The 20,210-nt window shown below is 43.3% G+C and overlaps 1 protein-coding gene across 6 annotated transcripts in view; it reads right to left on the bottom strand.

Annotated features, from left to right (window-relative positions):
* The window catches only part of TEAD1 (TEA domain transcription factor 1), a 165,420-nt gene that overhangs the window by 29,207 nt on the left and 116,003 nt on the right, over positions 1-20,210 (bottom strand). Inside the window, exons 3-9 of one of the 6 annotated variants that reach the window (XM_030039071.2) lie at positions 17,527-17,589; positions 17,376-17,438; positions 8,777-8,788; positions 7,449-7,583; positions 7,211-7,257; positions 6,233-6,294; positions 3,536-3,660 (exon numbers count right to left, since the gene is read on the bottom strand). In XM_030039071.2, coding sequence (XP_029894931.1) covers positions 3,536-3,660; positions 6,233-6,294; positions 7,211-7,257; positions 7,449-7,583; positions 8,777-8,788; positions 17,376-17,438; positions 17,527-17,589 — 507 coding nt within the window. The remainder of the gene's footprint in view (positions 1-3,535; positions 3,661-6,232; positions 6,295-7,210; positions 7,258-7,448; positions 7,584-8,776; positions 8,789-17,375; positions 17,439-17,526; positions 17,590-20,210) is intronic. The other 5 variants (XM_030039066.2, XM_030039065.2, XM_030039068.2 and 2 more) reach the window with 5 other exon arrangements.

Here is a 20,210-nt window from a genome sequence, read left to right as displayed (position 1 = left end):
CCATGGGCAGGCAGACCTAAATTTCTAATTGCTGTACAGGAATATAGACTGCAAGGAGGCTCCCAGGATCATCAAGTCCCAGCCCCAGGTGCCATGTCAAATAAGCCTTTTTCAATAAACTTCCAGGTTACATTTTAAGGTGGAATTGGTCTATTTGCCCCCACTACTATGAGGCTTTCTGACCTGGTTTTGGGTTAGGGGAGAGAGGGAGAAAGGGACATCTTTTTTTTTAATAAAATGTTGGAAACACATTTGATCAAAATAATACTTCATGTCATTTTCTGTAAATAGTCAGAAGTGTAATGAACATATAACTATTTTTTTCAGAAGATACATGAGAACTCTTACACGGCTCTCATGTAGCAGTGTATACATATATTGGTCTCAGGTCAGCAAAGGCACAAAGGCATACAGGAGATGCTGCAACCACAGCACATGCCTACACGACTTCATACGCAAATTGTGCAAAACACACATCTTCCCTAGCTTGCTGATTTTGTTATTTAAAAAGTAATAAACCCCCATCTTTTCTATGCTGCTCAAACCATATCTGCAATAAAATATGGCAGCAACACAAAGAAAGATGTACAAAACCACAGGCAGAATTCACATTTTCTTCAACAGCACTAAATGAGGCTGGGGGCTGGCTCCCATCTCCAGGGAGGACTTTTGGTGCTTGCTGGAAAAGTCTGTGCATTGGAGACAGGGAAGGCTGGCAGGAGGCAGGGCCCCTCAGAGTCGTCCCTGCAGACAGGCGTGCACCAGTGCCTCACCAGCAAATGTCCTTCTGCGGTTGCGCTGGGAACTGGTCGCACTGCCTTGGGGTTTTTTTCTACGCCCTTGTTTAAGATCCAAATAATCAAATTTACTTAATCTGATCTAAACAATGCTTCCCCTTCTCCTGACTCCCCTTTGCTGGGCAGGGGTGGTGACACGCTCGCCCATGGGGGCTCATCCCTCGGCTCCCCGCAGCGCCTGCCCAGCTGGTCCAGGCTGTCCCCACGCAGCCCTCGCACAGCGCTGCCCCACTGCGCTTCCAGCGTGGGTGTAAGGAATGATCTAAATTGGGATTAATGCATGACTGGGAATTGACTTTTCTTCATGTCTCATTTCTGCAATGTTACAGCACGCGAGTAATTGTTTTTTTCAAAAACCAGTCTGGGTAGTTTGATGCTCTTGCTTCTCTAGTAAACCTCCTGCATAAATGCTCTGCATTTATAAGGTGGGTTTCTCAGCAATATGCTCACAAGCTGGGACAAGTTCCGGTGGGCTGTGCTGCACCCTCAGGAATTCCAAATAATACCAGTTTACTCCAAAAAAGGCTTTACAGTATTTACGGGGCCATCCTGGGTAACCGTGTTTCTATTCAGGCCTCCACTCTCTCTCTGCAATGCAAGTGGCTGTGTTGCATTCCCCGGAGCCTGCACCTGCCTGAAAAATGAGAGCCCCAACACGTCCCCAAGCCACCAGCCCACACAACGTGTGTGAGCACAACTGGCTCCGAGCTGTGCCACCATGGCAGAGCGGGACCCGCGGCTCTTTCCCCTGCCAAAGCAGCATCTTCTCATTTTTGGTCTGTCAGTCATGTTGCAAATATATTCATGTCACTCAGTTGGTTTCATGTCACAGACACCAGCAGTGTGATGGGCAACCACATGTTATCTGTTATGAGCGTACTTGGTTTGAGGGAGATTTTTCTTAGAGGGAAAGACGTAAGAGTTACTCAGTTGCTGAACTCTCATTCACTCTCTTTTACATAAAGCCATGCAGATACACCGAAGCTCTACACCATATAAGCCCATGGGTTTTGCAAATAGTTTTGCGTTATAAAAATCTATGGAAAAAGGATAATTAGGTGGTATACTAGCAAAACAGTAAATCAAAACACACTGAAATGCCATTTCATTCACATACAGCACAGTAACGCTGAGCGTTACATGGCCACATCCTGTTTTCCCGATAACCTCGAGGCACACACATAACATCCTGGTGTGCAGCAATCTGGATACGGCAGAGCCCATAAATCAGCAGGACATGTTACACGGGGTCAGCGAGCCAAGGACTCTGAAAGCTGCGTATTGATAAGGCTGCCTGATGAGAAAACCTGGATGTTGTGTTTCTGCATCGGAAATACAAACCACCGTCTGGATGAACCCGGGGCTGGGGATGGAGAAGGCGTTCCAGCGGTGGATTAGTCTGGAGGACACTAAGATGAAGCTTTAGCCCACCAGAGCCAGGACTGCTGGGAGAGCGTGGGAATCAGGGCCATGGGAAGGCAGAGGGATTCCAGGGAAACCATGCAGTTTCTAACAGTCAGGTAAGTGCTGAGATAACCGTACCTGCTGCCAAACATTTCCTCCCTCAAAGTTAATTCAACCTGGCAAAACATGACATTTAGCAAACCAACACACTGCCACATATTTAGTATATGAATAGCTGAGATATGGTATATTTTCATTGTGATGTTTCTCCGCCAGGAGCATTCCTCTGTTGTAAGGTTTCTGGGCTATGTCTCCAATCTCCATCACGCAGGGTAAACACTCCCTGGATAACACCCCTGGCCCGAGCCCATAAATGCTATGGTTTCCATTGCTGAATTATAAAGAGCAAGTGATAGCTTCTCTCTGTTCCAAGCTACTGTATTTTACCAGGAATCTGAACAAGAATGGCCCATCTATATCAACCATTCATGACGGTATTTGCTTTTCAGAAATTATCTCAGTAAAAATTCTCAGGTTCGAGCTGAAAGAAGCTCTTTTGATTTATTTGCGATGCAGTAGAAACAGTGCTAGGCTACTAACAAATGTTCTTGGTAAATATATGATGATTAACATCAAGGTTCAAGGCTGACTGGAGTAAATGAAACATTACAGCCAACTTCATAGACTACCCTTGCAGGTATAGGATGCAGACTAAAAATCAAAACAAAACAAAAAACTTCCTGGGAAAAAAAAAAAAAAAGAAAAATCCAAACCTCGGATTGGACCATAAACACAATGAAAGATCAAGGAAGGCTGAATGATTGGACATTCAGATAGGTAACCTCAATTAAAAAGAAAAAAAAAAAAAGTGATACAGTTAAACAGTACATGCTTGGCAGGCTGGAGCCAAAAGGGACAATCCTGACACTCAGATGCTCTCCCAAATGTCAGATATTTAAGATAATATGCATAGTTTCTATGCAAGTCCTTAATTTTGTTTCTGTTAGGAAGTAGATTAGGCTTTAACTTTAAGTACTGAATTATTGCCAAAAACACGACGCCATTTGGTACAACTGCTAAACTAGGTCAACAGTGAGACAGGCGCCATAGCGAACCACGCCTGCTTTTAGAGAGGCCTCTCACTTCTGCAAATGGGGAAAAAGAGGGCAAGAAAGAAAAATATAGTTCTACAGTGAAAGGAATATTACACTGAGCAGTAACGACTGCAGAAACACCAAGTGTATTCCATCAGGTTTAGCCCTAGAAAGCATCCTCAAAGGGTGGGGAGCAATGGAGAAAAGCTGAAGATTAGCAGGCACGAGAGCAACACTTACTGATTCGGGATCCCTCTGCTGTTCAAGGAAAGCCGAAAACTCCACCAGCCTGAGCTTGGTCGTACCAATCGATCGGCCCTGCCACGCAGGGACTGAGGGAGCTGGAGCTGACGTAGGCTCAAAGCCTAAAAGAAAGGAACTGTTTTCATGAAGAAGTTGACAACTCCTCAGTTTATGTTTTCTGAATTAAATATAATCAGGAATTATGCATGTAGCCCTTGGATGTTTATATTAATTTCAGCAAATAATGAATTCAGAATGAGTTAAAATTTGAAAACCACAGAACAATATGTAGAAAAAGAGGTCCCAACCCAGCAAGCTAATAATGGTGCAAATAAAAGATCTACTTCTTTGTTTCCTTGGGGCTGTAACTCACTGTAGAATTTTTGTTTAAATTATATACTAGATTATAGAGATTTATAGAGACTTCACGTAGACTTACAGCTGACCCTTCATTGGAAACTGGCAGCAAGACACAGGAGGTATTACTGCCTTGGGAGTCAAGAGAACTGGCCTCCATTTCTGGTTCCTAATGTGCCACATGTTAAAAGTAAATCACCTCTCTTTTTGCCTTTTTCTTCTGCCACTCTCAATTCCCCTCTCCTATTTAGTGTATAAGGTTTCCAAGGCAGGGACTGTCTCTTACTATGTATTTGTACATTGGGTCTTTGACTTCTTTTGGAGCTTTTAGGCAGCATTATATTACAGATAATAATAAATAATTACTGTAGAGGGCTGAATCATACCCTAAAAAGAAAAAGAAGGTTTTAAATTGATAATAAAGAGGGAATGACATGATCTAGAGAGAGAAGGGATGTTAACCACCATCTCTAACTCACCTCAAGAGAAGGAACAAACGCTATCTCTTGCTCCTCATCGCGGAAAATTAGATGAGAAGGAAACAAAACAGTGAAGGAAGAAGGGAAAGGCAGCAGCTCGAAGACAAAACTGATCTTGGGAGAGATGCAGGTGCATGGAAGGCAGGGGAGAGGCACCAAAGGTTAGACAACAAAGATAATCCTGAACTAGGTTGAGAACCAGGAAGAGGTCACAGGTAGCATGTGTCCATATCCCGTAATGGGAGTATGGTACCTGACTCCAGCCCTCAAAATTAGGCAATGAAGGTGTGAGGCTTGTATGAAATAGGGAATTACAAATGTGACTGGTTAGACATGAAGAGGAATTCTAATGAAGTTGTCCTGGTTTCAGATGGGATAGAGTTAATTTTCTTCCTAGTAGCTGGTACAGTGCTATGTTTTGAGTTAGGTATGAGAAGAATGTTGATAACACACTGATGTTTTCTGTTGTTGCTAAGTAATATTTAGTCTAAAGTCAGGGATTTTTCAGCTTCTCATGCCCAGCCAGCAAGAAGGGAGGGGACACAGCCAGGGCAGCTGACCCAAACTGGCCAAAGGGGTATTCCATACCATGTAACGTCATGCCCAGTATATAAACTGGGGGAGTGGGGCTGGGGGCATCTCCGCTCGGGGAGTAACTGGGCGTCGATTGGTGGGTGGTGAGCAATTGCCTTGTGCATCACTTGCATATTCCAATCCTTTTATTATTACTATTGTCATTTTATTAGTGTTACCATTATCATTATTAGTTTCTACTTTTCTGTTCTATTAAACTGTTCTTATCTCAACTCCGAGTCTTACTTCTTTTTTCCAATTCTCTCCCCCATCCCACTGGTTGGGGGGGGAGTGAGTGAGCAGCTGCATGGTGTTTAGTTGCTGCTGGGGTTAAACCACAACAGAAGTAAAAACTCATGCATGAGTTTTGACTGATTTAGAAATACCAATAATCCCACTCTGAGAGAAAACATGAAAGAATAAAAGAAGACGACGATTCAAAATGCCTGCCTTAGAAAACAATGTTATATATTAGGAATATCAGGAAAAAGGAAATAATCAGAGATGCAGAAAGATAACCTTAGTTTTAAGCATTAAATAGCAGCAAGTTAGAAAAATCATAAAAAACTGGGTAAGAGTCAGAAAACTGCAGTTCAAACAGAGTCAGAAGCATGGTGTCTTTCGGCAAGGGAGACGTAAAATTAGTTACCATCTGCAAAGAAATAATGATCTTTCCCGAAATTAGCCATGAAACCAACTTGGGGAAAGGAGTAGGGAAGTAGCCATGGGAAGGGCTTGATCAGTTTGAGCAACAGAAGTCAGAATAAACATTAGGTACTTATCAAAGTGGTACCAGCCAGAGCAGGATCTTCAGGAGGGGGAAGAGTTATCAACAACCAGATACACAGAGATGTTCTATACTTAAGGCTAAACATATATGGTTTTGGAAGAGTTTTTAGCCTCAGTTTAAAATAAATTAAGCCTTATTCTCATTACAGATAGAAGCAAGATTTAGCTGTTAAAAAAGAAACATGCATCCTGTTACTCATTTTTTTAGAGAGCATTTCCCTACAATATCGAATGCTGACTAGAGATAACATATCACAACTGCTTGCATATGTATTAGTGTTTCCTACCTAAAATGGGGAACAATCCCCCCAAAACCCCAAACCCAATGATTTTCCCTCATATATAATCAGTTAATAGGACATTGGGACTGGTGTTTGGTTTGGCTACAGGGAGTGTTAGATATGGAGTAGTGGCTCTGTCCATCTCAGGAATTAATACATCACATTCAGTACACAATTCAAGTGTTTTTAAAGGAGAGTATAAATGGAAGAATTACCTGAAATGGGAGCTGTGACCGATGGCTGTATAGGATAGGCCTGCTGAACGAATGGCTTTACGCTGGAATAAAGAATTACACAAAAATCATACAGCATGCCATCCACAGTAAATTCCAGTCACATAGTATAAGAAAATACATGGCTAATGACCTTTACCCACAAACATATCTCTTCCTTGCACAGAATATTTAACAGACAGACAGCAAAGAGGTAATAGAGAGAGAGAGGGTTGAGAATTATACCCAACATCTTAAAGCGAGGAGCTCATCCACACTCAGTCACAGAGCAGGAAACCTGACCTGCCTGTTGCAAGTGTCGCAGCAGACATGGATGGTGATTGCTTTGACTCCCAGTAAATCCAGAGGACACTGAACTACAGGAGCACAAAGACTCCCATGGACTTCAAGGGAATAAGGTGGGAAGAAGCTGAAGAATAAGGCTGGGAAACATTGCTCCAGAGACGACCGCAGGGCTGAAAATGTACCACCTGACAGAGGGGCAAAGGCTTCCTTCTCTGTATGCTGCTGCTGCTACCATGGTGCCGAAGGGCAGTAACCCTACTGACCGCTAATGGGCCTCATGCAGTCATCTCCTGCTCTGCAGGAAAATACGTCCCCCTTGCCTCCAGTATTGCTCATATAGTTAAAAGAGGATGGGAGTATTCGTGCTGGAAACTTATTCACAGGCAAAACCTTACCAGCTGCTTCCCTGGCATTATCATTGCATCTCACCACACAATGGGAGAATAAGGAGTGTGCCTATTAGGTATTCAGCCTCAGCTTTAAGGTCTGGGATCCCTTATAACTTTTCGAATGTGAGTTCATATCACTGTAAAGGCTCTTCCTTTCTCTACAACTATCTTTTCCTCCTTTTTAGAAAAAATTTCAAGTTCTTGCCTCATTGATACCCTCTGGCAGCAAAGTGCACAAGCCAGCCCCACACTGCATATAGAAGCCTATTTTAATTTTCAGACTTACTCTTGTGAGGATCCAGGCTGCCCCGTTTGAATCATGCCCGGCCAAAACTGAAAGAAGGAAAACAAACAAACAGACCCACAATTGTTTTCTTTGTTGAAAGGTTTTGGATATTTCTGAACAAGCATGATTCCTTTTGCAAACACGAGTGAAAGCATTAATCCATTCATTCAGCCTTAGTTTTCTACTGAACATTGTTAGAGAATACAGGGATTTTTTTGGGACTCGGCTAACAACTTACCCCAGGTGCCCCAGGAAATGTAGGACGGGGAATTCCTGGCAGGCCCAGCTTGTTGTGAATAGCAGTAGCTGAGACTATCTGAGCTGATGACATTGCTGCCATGTGCTGGAGTGCTTTGTCCTTTGCTGTCTGATCCTTTAATATGACAATTACATGGAGTCTTAAAACATTTGGCACAACAAATGATGTTAAATAACTGCAGCTACAAGCACATAACTAAAAACTTAAAAAGCCACACAGAAAATGCAAAAATAGCAAACCATGCAGGAAAAAAAAATACAGCACGGAGGCTAACACTCAAACTACCTCAAGGCAAAACCTCCTCTCAGACATGCATGGTAGACCTGAATTCTCACAGTCTGCTCTGCCAAGACGCAGGAAGCTCTGGGAGAGCAAACTACTGCCCACTTGTTTATCTGGGCAAATTCTGCTGATTTTAGGTCAGGCTGGACTAAACACGGTCTGCTGCTAAGTCTCTGCCTGCAGGACAGTGAGCACTGAGATTTGAGCTCTATCATTTAGATCTAAGAGAAGTTTGCCTTTCGTATTGCACTGTAAAATGAGAACACAGAACTGCAACTGACTTGCAAACAATGACAGATTTTTCTTCATGCTTACAGGTTTAGAAAATTTTGGATTCTCTTTTATGACAAGTATTTTAAAAGTTAGATCACAAGAATGTAAATAACATTTTAAACTTCCAATTGTGGTATTTTACAGATTTACAGTGTTCCCAAAGAAAACAATCAGCTATAAAATTTCTGCTGTTTTCAAGCATACAGAAACAAGTTTAGGAAAGGATGGGTTGTTATCGATTACTTGTATTAGAGCAGCGCTTGGAGTCCTAGTCACTGCCAATCACGTATGATCACAGAATAGAAATGGAAAGCCTCTTAATGCAACAGAGTTAATTAAGTGGATACCTTAGGTCAGGTAAAATAGGTAAACAACAGACCGTTACTATCTGGTAAAGTGGGGTTCCTCATCCAGAAGTACTGTATTAATAAGTGCTGATATTTAGGTACGTGACTTAGAATGAAGGAACACAAGCAGTATTAGGCAAGGATTTGGGGGGCTTTTTTCTGGTTTTATTTTACAAGCAAAGTAGCAAGCATGCTGGCAAGAGATGCATGCTCTTATACATGATATATGACTTTGCACATATGCTCCCTCTAAAGCTTGTATGTAGTAGTACTATAGGTGAGCAGTTTCTTCCTTTGAATAGCTCCTTTAGAAACAGCACAGGCTGAAAGTACAGGAAAAGCTAGCCAAAAATTCTGCCAAGCACAGCTAAGGTACATAATACTCGGTTTAGTTAAAATACTTACCATGCTTGTTACCTGGATACAACAACAAACAGTTTATTAAAATGCTTGTGTAGAACAGCAGATTCTTAGCAAAATACGAACAAAATAGTAAGAGACAAAAGAAGAGCAGTTTGCTCAACATTAAATATCAGCTTTAAACAAATGCATTATTTTCACCTAGGGACTGATTCATTAAAAGGAAAAAAAAAAAAGGATAAAAACCTAACGACAAAACTCTGGGGGGAAATAACCCCCACCTCCCTGCGTGAAAGCTGCAGATACTGAATGAAGGGGATTGCTGCTGAGCTTGTTTCCCTGAGCTGCGCAAGGAGCCCCTGCGGGTGCCTCTGTGGGATGCGGCGCAGGAGAGCGGCAGGTGGAGCAGGGGAGTAGCTGCTCCGGCAGCGTCCCCCCTTCTGCACCTTGCAGGATGCGAGCCCGAAGTGCAGCCTGCTGCGGTGCTGCCTGCAGCAGCATTGACACCTGCGCACTCACCTGCCCTGCCTCCCGCACAGCAGCACCGGACGCTGCTCTCTGACCTGTCTAAGCCTCGGGACTGCCTTGCGGTGCACCTGCAGAGCAGGTTCTGGCCCGTTGCTGCGCGGTGGGCGGGAGGCGGGGGACGTGGTATCCATCGGCGTGTGAACAAAACTTGGTTGTTCCTCCAATTTGTACCTTTCCCATATAACCACAACCAATTCGCTGGGTAAGAGCTGGAAGTCAGCTCTGGCTCTCCCGGCTACCGGCACTCACCTCTGCCTGCCCCAGAGCAGGAGGGCGTGCGCCGGAGGTTTGTGCGTGGCATGTTTTGCTGGCTGCCTTTGGATGTCTGCAGACCACCGGGCTAAAAAATGCTTTGGTGGGTGTTAGGAGGTGGCGGTATTCTGAGATTCGCGCAGCTCTCCAGAAAGCCGACCCCTCTACCATCCTGTACAGTAAGAAGGACCCTCCATCACGAAAACGTGACGATGAGATGTCTCTAAGCAATATGGAGATGCTAGCACCACCACACTTTTCTGCTTCTTTTCCCCTCATTTTTTGTTAGCTGAGCTGGCTTGGAAATGCCAAACCATGCAAGTCTCACATGCAGTCTGCTGAATCGTAACAAAAACAAACATACAGGGGATTGATATCCCGTGTGTGAAATGCATGATTCAAGAGATGTGTGTGCCTCTGGGTCCTAGTAACCTCCAAAACTACGCGAGTGCTGCTTTTGTGACTACCTCGTTATTCTCCAGGACTGCTGCGGCGGCACTACAGCCTCCTCTCCTGCACTGCCTCCTGGCTGCAGCCAGCCGTGCCAGTGCCACCGCATGAAGGTGCAGCCAGTGCCTGTGCTCCTGCCAAGTTCCCAAACTCATACTGTTCTGCTGCTATAATGGCCTTACTGTTAGGTGGATCTAAACCAAGGGAGAATTTAAAAGTAAAAGCTTTGTTAGGGATATGAAAGCCCATACCTGGCAGTTGCATGAGCCCGGGGTAAATTATATATCTATGACGTAGTTCATCTCGCCTCGCTTTAGCCATCTAAAGTCTGCAGTCTAAGGCAGCTGGCTAACCCCCTGCTACTGTTAGTGCAGTAAGCACCTACAGGAGACAATGTATTTCTCCCTTACCAGGCATCAAAACCAGCTGGAGCTCACCACTTTCTGTAATGTTATTGCTGTCCAAGGACTAGAAGAGGAACCTGGACACCCAGCTTCTACATGGCAACAGTTACGGCAGGTAAATCCCACCACAACAGATGAACTAAAAAAAAATTTTCGAAGATTTACACTTCCTTCAAGACCTTCTGTTCACAGAAGGAGGGATATCTTGATTGTCCTGTAGTGCTCTTAGCCACCATTAGCAGTGAGTCTGATGATCCTGAATTTTAGGAACAGTGACAGGGATTTTTGGAGGGAGAAAGCATCTTTTGTTTCGTGACATGAGAAGGGATGTGCCTTCCTTCTTGCCAATTGCTGCTTTTTACCCTCGAATGTTCTGCATTTTGTGGTGGCCATTCATCTTATCCTCTTTGACCAATTACATTTTCAGGAGGATAGAGAGAAAGAAAAATGTTTTGGACAACAGCTCAGAAATACAGCACTTGCAATAGGGCTAGTCTTGAGGAGTTTCAACGACTCCTACAAAATTTCCCAATGGCAACAAATCTGCCAGCTCCACTGGACATCAACAGACTCAGGCCAACACACATCAACGGGAAGTTTTACCTGTTGTAGGCATAGGAACCTCTGCATAACTGGAAGATCAGTTTCTCGCAAAGTAACTAACTTCACATTCAAACATGAAAGAAATCAATTTCAAAATCAAATACAAATACATAAGAGGTCCTGACTTCCATTGGCAAAAGAGCACCTTCAGCTCCAGGAACGTTTTGGAGAGCTGAAGGTGGTGGCCTATGCTTCTATAATCAGGCAGACTCTATAGTCTCCAAAAACAAATCGGAAAAGCACATTTTAAAGCTATTTATGTAAATTGAAATATTAGCTTGCCTGCAACCTAAAAAAACAAGTATCTGTTGGGGTGTTTTTCCACCGTAATGGAGAGCACTCGTAACCAGGAGGGAATGAGTCTTTCTACCTATCACTGCAACGCAGCCACTTCTGGGATGAAACTTGGTAACTGATTAATAACACACAATGGTATTACATCACAGTTTAGGCAGCAAGAGAAGTAATATATCCAATTAAAACGGCAGGGGTAATTTAAACAGGCAGATTACAGTAATTACCCAGGTTGGAATTTGGCCAGGACAAATGGGTTAACACCCCTACTCTAAACAGGAACGTTGTGGGATTTTTAATGACTGCAAATAGTTAAGACTTTGATTTCCTATCTTGTCCAAGAGAGAAAGGGTTTGGTTTTGCTCTCACTTGTGCTGCCGCGTAGAACTAGAAGAAATCCTTTTGGGTCAATGAGGTTTACGCTGATGTACGTAAAATGAAAGTTTGTCCCAGCGTGCTGCAGTCCCGTGCTGAGGTTCGGCAGAGGCTTGGGGGGACAGTATCTCCTACTGAATCATTAAATCCTGCTGGAGCTTAAGGTATTTGTTGGATAGGTCCCATCTGGCCCTGACCTGGCTTGACCCTACTTAATTTATGAGCTCTGATGGGATTGCTGCTGCCCAGGAATGACACTGTAGCAAGTAACAGACTGCACACTTACGACTGCTGCCTTCCCCTCCCTTTATAAAAGTCTTCTGTGCTGTGGTACGTAATCGGTAATGAATGTTACCGAGGTGGATTTAGAGTACAATCAGGGGAAATTTGGTCTAGTTCCACTAAACCCCTAAAATATCATCACTGTAATGGAGATCAGGATCTACCTCATGGTTTAGCTGACTGCTTCCGGCTGCAGTTGCAAACACTTTGGTTTTGGAAGGTGTAAGCACTAAGAATCTAATGCAAGGAGACTATATAACTTTTAATGAATCAGGCCCTTGAGGTTTACTTTTCACCCATTAGTTTTGGAATGCAAAATACATAGTTAAATTAGATAATAATAATTCCCCAGTATCATCCAATTATAAAACTTAATATCTATAAAAGCCCCACATGAAACAGGAGTTCTACATGACAAGCACAAAAGGATTTGTGCTTGACTTTCTTTTAATCCAACATAAACAGAAGAATAATTCAATCAATCAGTTCAAACAAGTTCTACAGCAAAAAATAAAAACTGTTATCCTAGAATGATAAATGGGCCTTTGAATACCATGTTATCTATGACTTTGGGAGAAAAAAATCTAAGACAGTATGAGGAAAAGTAAGCACAACACAACACAGTATTAATTCAAGAAGCCCTATACCTGTACCAATATTTAAAATACAAAACTTTTCTTGTAAGGGAAAAAAAAAATGACATAAGAGAAGAAACAACAACTTGCTGACAAAATGGATATGACAGTAACACTAACATAAAATAGATTCCTAATAAGCAATTTTGCAGATGTTATTTCTGTTCAGATCTTGTATTGATTCAAATAACCTTTGCAATAATTAGCTGTAGCTCAAAAAAGATAAACAAATCATGAAAATATACAATTGTTCTGGACAAAAGATAGAGAGCACTTCAGTGTTTCTAGCCCTGATCTCCAATTTGCTTATTATTAGAGAAGACAGGAGTAAATACAAAAGCTGGCTATTTCAGCCAGGCAATAGCTAATGCCAAGAAGAGAATGCGCATTCAAAGCTGTCCCAACTTGCTGCCTAATGAGTAGCAATTAATCCATCTTATTGTATTTCAAAATGCTGAAGACTCCATTCACATCAAAGGAAATTTTTCAAGGCTTTTATCATTGTTCATTTAAAAAGTATAGAGCTATCTTTAGCATTTTATAATTGACAACAATATTTTCTTTTTATCCCTCAATGCGGAATGTAGAATAATGGATTTTAAAACATGTAATACATGTGAACTGTAGGCATTTTAATGTTTCTTTTTGTCTCTGTCTAATTAATCTTGCACTATGAAAAAATATCTGAAATGAAAGTCTAAGATAGATGTATATCCTGCTGTGAAGACCTTTACTCTCTATTTATGCAAAACTTCCAATCCATCTTTTCTCCTGAATGCACAGAAGTGACCTTGGCTCCCTGTCAGTGCAAAGGTGGGAAATGCTACAACCTAACACTATGGACTGGTGTATTTGACACGGAAATACAACATTAGAGCGTAAAAATTCTGCTTTGCCTCCTCCAGTCTCTGCCTGAGAGGAAACGTCGTGAAGAGCAGGCGCCTTTCAGATCTGTCTCCAAGAACAGCTGTAGCTCAGCCTCTCTTTCCATTTTCATGAGATGAAATTCCTCTAACTTCAGGAAGATTTCCATAACCTCAGAAAATTAAGATTAAAAATCTCTAAAATAGGAGTATTTTCCTGCTGTAACAAGAATTAAAATGGACAACATCCCTGGAAGGGCTGATGAGAAATTGTCTACTGGTGGTCTTGAAATGCAGCAATAGCATTTATGGGCAAAACTTCTCTTTCTTGCTGGCTAAGGACCCATCTGTCCAGAGCGACTGTAGGCACTTATCATCAAAGAAAAGGGACTTTGCTGGACCAGGCAGACTTTATGGCACACAGGTGAGATTTCAGTCTATTACTTAAGCTTCAGTAATACTCTATCCAATGCCATGGGTGCAGATAGCTCTGAAATCCTTCCATCCATTTGGATTTTTGCAGAAGACAAACACAAGAAGATTCAGCCAAGTCCTCTCCTCACCATGAGCAGGATTCAGACCAAGGTGAGACAGAAAGATCTCTTGGTATAAAACAAACTCAGCAGGTACTTAGGGAACAAGAGTTATTTGTTATACCCTTCGTCAAAGTAAGAGACCAGGAACTGAGGTCAACAGGACGATCGGCCACATCCCAAAAGATTGATAAGAACAGGCGTTACAAAGAAAACCGCTAGCAATAAATGTCAGCTGGGGGACAAGAGCCTCCGCGCCATGCCCCTGCCATCTTCAAGAGCCTGCCTGTGATTATTTCAGCTAAAGCAGCGCTGGCACACAGGGAAAGACCAGCTTCTCTGCAATACCCTGCCCCGCGAACACGTGGGAGGTAGGCAGAGGGTATGTCTGGTGGCAAAGAGAAAGAAACATGGGAGATGGAGATGGCCTTGGGTCAGAGCTGACTGAACTCGTAGCTGTGGACTGGCATGAGGGATCTCTGCATTAATCCACAGAGTGCTTTCCCCTCATGCTGTAGGTAGGAAACTTGACATCAGATGCGTGTGGGTTTTTTAAGTAGTAACTGCTCCCCTGGATGCCACCAATCACAGGTTTTACAGAGCAATTGAAAGCGCCGGCTCATTGTTAAAAGGGTGAGATTGGCCCGGGGTGGAAGCAGTGCCTCCCTTGGCTATCATCTTCTTTGTGGTCACCCCTCCACCAGGAAACGCGGGCAGCACCCGCCGCAGGAGAACAACGGCCCGAGGGGGCTGATGGGGCAGTCCAGGCTGCTGCCAAAATAGCCCCTGTTGAAACAACGGGCACGCGTAGATGCCAAAATGCATTCACCTTGTCTTCCTTTCACATCAGTGATGTCCTTTTCAGGCAGTTTTCAACGGACACTAGACTGTACATATGGTTCAGCACAGGAATAAGAAAAACGAGCAGTAGCACTAACAAAATGTCTGGAGGAGCGAGGTTCCATCTTGGGTCCAAAACCAGTGGCTTCTCCCACTTCCAGGGAGCAATTGCAGCTCCCCGGCAGGAAAAGCGAGGACCCTCTTTCTCAGAAACGCCGCTCCCTTTCGGCACCTTCTTGCATCGAAGTTTCACCTCTTCCGTGTGGCGAGAAGACGGTCTGTGGGAGGCTGCAAGTTCTCGGGAAGGGGCCTGTGCAAGGGGGCAGATGTCGTGCCGTGGCACCTCGCTCACTGACGCCAAGAATGGCAAGAAAAAGGGGAGGGAGATGGGGAGAGCCTGGCTCCTCCGCCCTTCCTGGGCACCCCTCAGGCTGGGGCCCGGCGACCGGGGCTGTGTCGGGGCTCCTGGGGGAGCTAACCCTGGGGGCAGGCTGGGTACCCGGGAGCAGGGGCGGGAGGAGCAGCCTGGGACCCACTGGCCGGCCAGACCCGCTGGGGACGGGCCGGGGCAGCTTTTGCTGTCAGTGGCGCCCGGGGGGCAGCGAGGCCAGGGGCCGGCAAACCTCTGTCACCGGTGTGCGCGCTGTCCTCACCGCGGAGTTGTAGAGAGTCGAAGCAAACGTCCCTGCGGAGCGTCGGGCGCGTGGAGGTGGGAGACTCTTCCTGAAGCAATCAATTCCTTGCACCGAAACGGCAGCTCCCCCACCTTCTACTCAGCTCTGGGGAGCTGCAACCCGCTGACGGGTGGGAAGGGGCAGCAAGGCCTGCAGCCCTTACAAAATAGTTTGTTGCCCTAACAGATCTTTCCTTCTTCCGACGACTCCTTAAAATGAAAAATCCCTCTGGATCTCTATTTACTGCAAATGGCATCTAGGCTAGAAGTCTCAAATATTATTAGGGTTTAGCTAGCTTCTTTTTTCTTTGGAAAGCTTCAATAAAAATCAGACAGCAGGTGCAGTACTTAAAAATATTTTTTGCTCTGTAAGTGTCTTCATATTTTAAGCTAATTTGGGCATTTGGAAAGGGAAATATTTTAGAACAGTAAATCCAATATTTTTGTTAGGCTCCTAGGCCTGTATTTTGGTATCTAAGTGGGCTTCCAGGTTTTTGTAGCCCTGAGTGTTCACCAGTCCTACAAAACTCCGAGAGCTGCTGGTGCTGAGCACCTCTGAAAGTAAGGCCACCTATTTACATACTTAATTTTAGGCATCAAGGATCGACAATTTAAGCTTAAAATGCTACATATCTCTGTATTATTGCACCCTCGGTTAAAAAGCAGTATGTTTAAGTTGTCTTAGTCGTTCTTTATGAACCCCAACTGCTCAGCCAGTGCAGCTAAAAAGCCAGCCACCAACAGCCATACAAGCTTGCCAGCATGCTGCCCACTGCGGACGAAAAACCCAGTGCTTCTGTCAAGGAGGCCTGTTACAAAGCCAGGCTGTTATTTATACGCTGCAGTTCCAGGATCGTGGTAAGCATCCGCAGTGCTCACCGCTTAGTATTGTGAAATTACTTTCTGAAACAATTTGCTTTTCAGCTAGAACAAAAACGTGATTTGTTCTCATCTGGAGGAAAAAAAAAAAAATCGACAAAAAGAAAAAAGGAGGGAAGTAAAAGATTTACAAGTTCCTTCGCGTTTTATTAAAAAGAAAAAAATCAACAGCAAAAACTGCAAAACCCCCTCTTCTACTTTTAAGTAATGTGAAAACAAAACAAAAAGGGTCCCAAGATCTCTGCTGGAAAACTTGAAAAAACAAGCAATCCAAGAAACCCCTATTAAGCGTTTCCAAGAGTTTCTTTTTAGCCTTAGAATATATTTTATGGAAAGCAGGGAAAACGGGGACATGTACAATTCATCACGTCAGATTAAGCAAACATACTTAATATTCCCTGAACAGGACTCTGACTGACGCTCTCCAAAGATTAAATGTCAATATTTTACTTTAAAAAATAAAATTTCAGGGAATCTTGTAAATAGTACGTAACTTGAGGTGATACTAGACTGTACTCTAGAAACACCTTATAGTTAAAGCAATCTTGATAAGCTGTGCTCTCTGCACTTGGAATAAATGATTTATTTTAAGTATTCTTGATAGCATTTCAAAAGCACAGACAAAAAACATTTGGGAATGGAAAACAATTACCCCAATTACCCCTCTGGAAAAAGCAAAAAAGAAAAAGCATCTACACAACTGCACAAAACCCCAGTGTATTTAAATACACTCCTAGCACTCAAACGTTAAAAAAAAATAATAATAAAATAGACTAACGGGTTAAAAATCAGGTTTAGGTGCTGAGCTGTTACAAAGAGTAGTTCACTTTGCATTTGGACAGTGTTAAAACAATGTTTTTAATGTGGATGCTAGTGCAGAAACCGGAGATTAAACACAAAGAGACGCAGACAGCTACCACATGCAGGAAAACGAGGTTACAGGCACGGCAGCACCAGGCGCTCGCCCATCACCGCGGGGAGGAGGAAGGGACAGGCATAGCAACCACAAGCCCAAAAGCAGAAAAGCGCATACCTTCAGCTTGGAATGAAAATCACGAGATTTCCTTCTGGCAAGAACCTGAATGTGACTAGACACCTGCAGGGTAGGGGAAGGGAGGAAACAAAGGAAAAGCCTGTAACCATGGAGATGAAAAGCCCCCTACAACTGGGCAAGCCAAACGTACCTTAATGGCGGCTTGAATTTCTCGAACTTTCTTTCTTGCTAAGACCTGTATGTGACTAGACACCTACATTGTTCAGGTTTATAGGGAAAAAAAAAAAAACAACAAACAAAAGAAAAACAAAAAGCAAATCAAATTTAAAATCTCTATTTTTTCTTTAAAAAAAAAAAAAAAACTTTTCTGAGGGGAAGAAGTTATTTGCATCTTCAGTAAGCTCTGCTGTTAAAGTTACCACATTCCCAGCCAGATACCAAGCTCTTAGCACTGAGGCTTAACAATACAGGTCATCGCTGCAGTGACTTGATTAAGGAAAAAAAAAAAAGAAAAAAAGAAGTGTAACCCACCAGGTTGTACATTCGGCTACAAGACAGAAGACACAGTTCGCAGTTGGATGCAGCCCACGTGCTTTGGTACTGATCCCATCTGTGGCCAGGCCCTGTGCTCTTGCCCAGGGAGCCGACAGGATTTCTACCCCATCTGCTGGGGAGGCAGATGCCCACTCTGACCATTTGCCACTAGGCTCGAGACATAACTTGGCACCGAGAAGTTTTATCCATTATTTATTGTGTTCTGCAGCTCCAGTGAGGAGCCTCAGGCTGCGTTTTGACCCCACTGAAATGCTTTAAATTCTGGCACAAACAATAAAATACTGGCACAACACAGGTCCCTGAACCTGTGCTGGCTTCCTCAGTAATCTCAGCATCAAGTCTGCCCACAAAACATTCATGTAAGTGGGGACCAGTAACTTGACATCAGCTTGAGTCATGGCCAGGTTTGGCCCACCGTGATTACATTTTGGTTAGAAATTTGTGTAAATCCAGTCCTGCACTAGACCAGTTATTGGTCAGAAGTTGTTGCCTGTGCAGTGTGGGGGTGGTGGCCCAGGTTCACATTGCTGTTTACTCAGGCACATACTTAAATCCATGCTATTGATGATGAGGGTTTAATGATGCTGCCCAGCATCGCTCGGTAGTGCTCAGCATCCTATAGGTCTCTGTGTGAAGGTTGCAAACCTGCAGCAATGGTAAAAACTGCTAAAGAGAAATGTCTTATTCTTGTTTGTCCCAGGGCATACCGTATCAGGTGTTGTACATTTTTCCTAAGTTAGTTACAATTAACAAAGCTTGATTTCCTCCCTCTATAAGACTGTTCCATGACAATAGTACCAAAAAGCCTGTATTTTTAGTAGGGAGGCAAACAGTAATGCATAAATGAGCACAGCCCCTGAAGGCCACCTTCAGAGACTTCCTCAGAATGCAGCTCAGGAACCAGTTTGCAGTAACTGAGAGTTATACTATTGCTTACTAAGCAATTTTGTAGTCAAACACGTAGACCAAGTTTTCACATGTGTTCATTTGTTTTGCTTTCAGTGGGATATTAGTGGTGTTAAAGGTTATACAAGAAGCGCAATCGTAATGTTTAATTGCTCCTGCTGAAACTCAAAAGTAACGACAATCAAACTTTTCTAAACACAAGGTCTAAAGTGATTTATGAATCGCTATAGAGGGGTGTACAAGTATGGAGGCAGAACACTGCCATATGTAAGCCATCACAGCCCTCTTGGTTTCACCACAGCTCTACCAGCACATGCTGGCCAAGGATCTAGCCCCAAGGTCTGCATTTTGACTCCTGATGCAATTTTAAGATCCCAGCGTTACCCCCGATTCTTGGAGCTTGCATGGGCATAGCAGGGCAGAACTTGGGACTTTGTCTTTCGTTTCAGATTTCTTTGCCAATCTTTTGTTTGTTCCTTCTCCATGTGCTGCAGTTTCTCTCCTTTCTCATGTCTTTTTTCATCCCTCGTACATATGTTTTCTTCTTAACTGACAAAGGACACAACCCAGCGCAAAATATCACCCAGTTCAAAGTGCTTTAAATCTGAGCGCTGGCAGCAGGCCATCTTTGTGTGTGCCGACTCAGTGTCACCTTTCCCGGCACTACAAAACACGCGTAGCATGCAAGTGTACGAGTCTCTGCCTTCCCCTTTGTCACGCACGTGGATGGGGAGAAGGGGAATCACGCACTTGACGTTAGACAAAGCGAGGGCACTCTGCGATTTGCAAAGCATTTTGAAACAGTGAAAGGGTTTAGTAACCACTGCATAAACTATACAGAGCGTGTGCCTTCTGTGAGGCTGCTCATCACCGTGGATATTATAAATTAAAGGATTTAGTCATATGAGATAAGTTAATGGTTATGTGATAATCATCTGAAAAAGACTTAAGACTGGTTAGAGGGTTATTCTGACCCTTTGATGAATGAAATCTTACCATGGCCACAGACCAGGAGCCTGAAGGCTCTCGGATGAATTTTTTATTATTTTTTCATCCTGTAGCAAGTACTGCCCGTGAGCTGAGAGCATGATTACGATCAGTCCTGCTAGATAGTTTTTATTTATTTACCTCTCATATCCAATGATCATAACCTCCATTATATAGGCAAATTAGCTGGACTTTTAGAAGTTCCATTATTCATCATCTCAAAATAATCATTATATTCTGTAATTGTCCTTATAGAGAAATAAGGCACAATACTTTATGCTTCTGCTTCAACTTTTGGAATTATTTTTTCTCCAAATACGGGGGATAACAGCTTCATGTACACATAGGTTAACAAAAAATACATCCTCAAACCACCACTGAAATGATGCACAGCATAAAAAAATGGAGTTTTAAATATTTTCTAAA

Source organism: Aquila chrysaetos, chromosome 16 (assembly GCF_900496995.4).
Source record: "Aquila chrysaetos chrysaetos chromosome 16, bAquChr1.4, whole genome shotgun sequence".
Classification (NCBI taxonomy): Eukaryota; Metazoa; Chordata; class Aves; order Accipitriformes; family Accipitridae; genus Aquila; species Aquila chrysaetos.
Note: the sequence above shows the minus strand (reverse complement) of the source record. Positions and strands in the feature narration are given on the sequence as shown.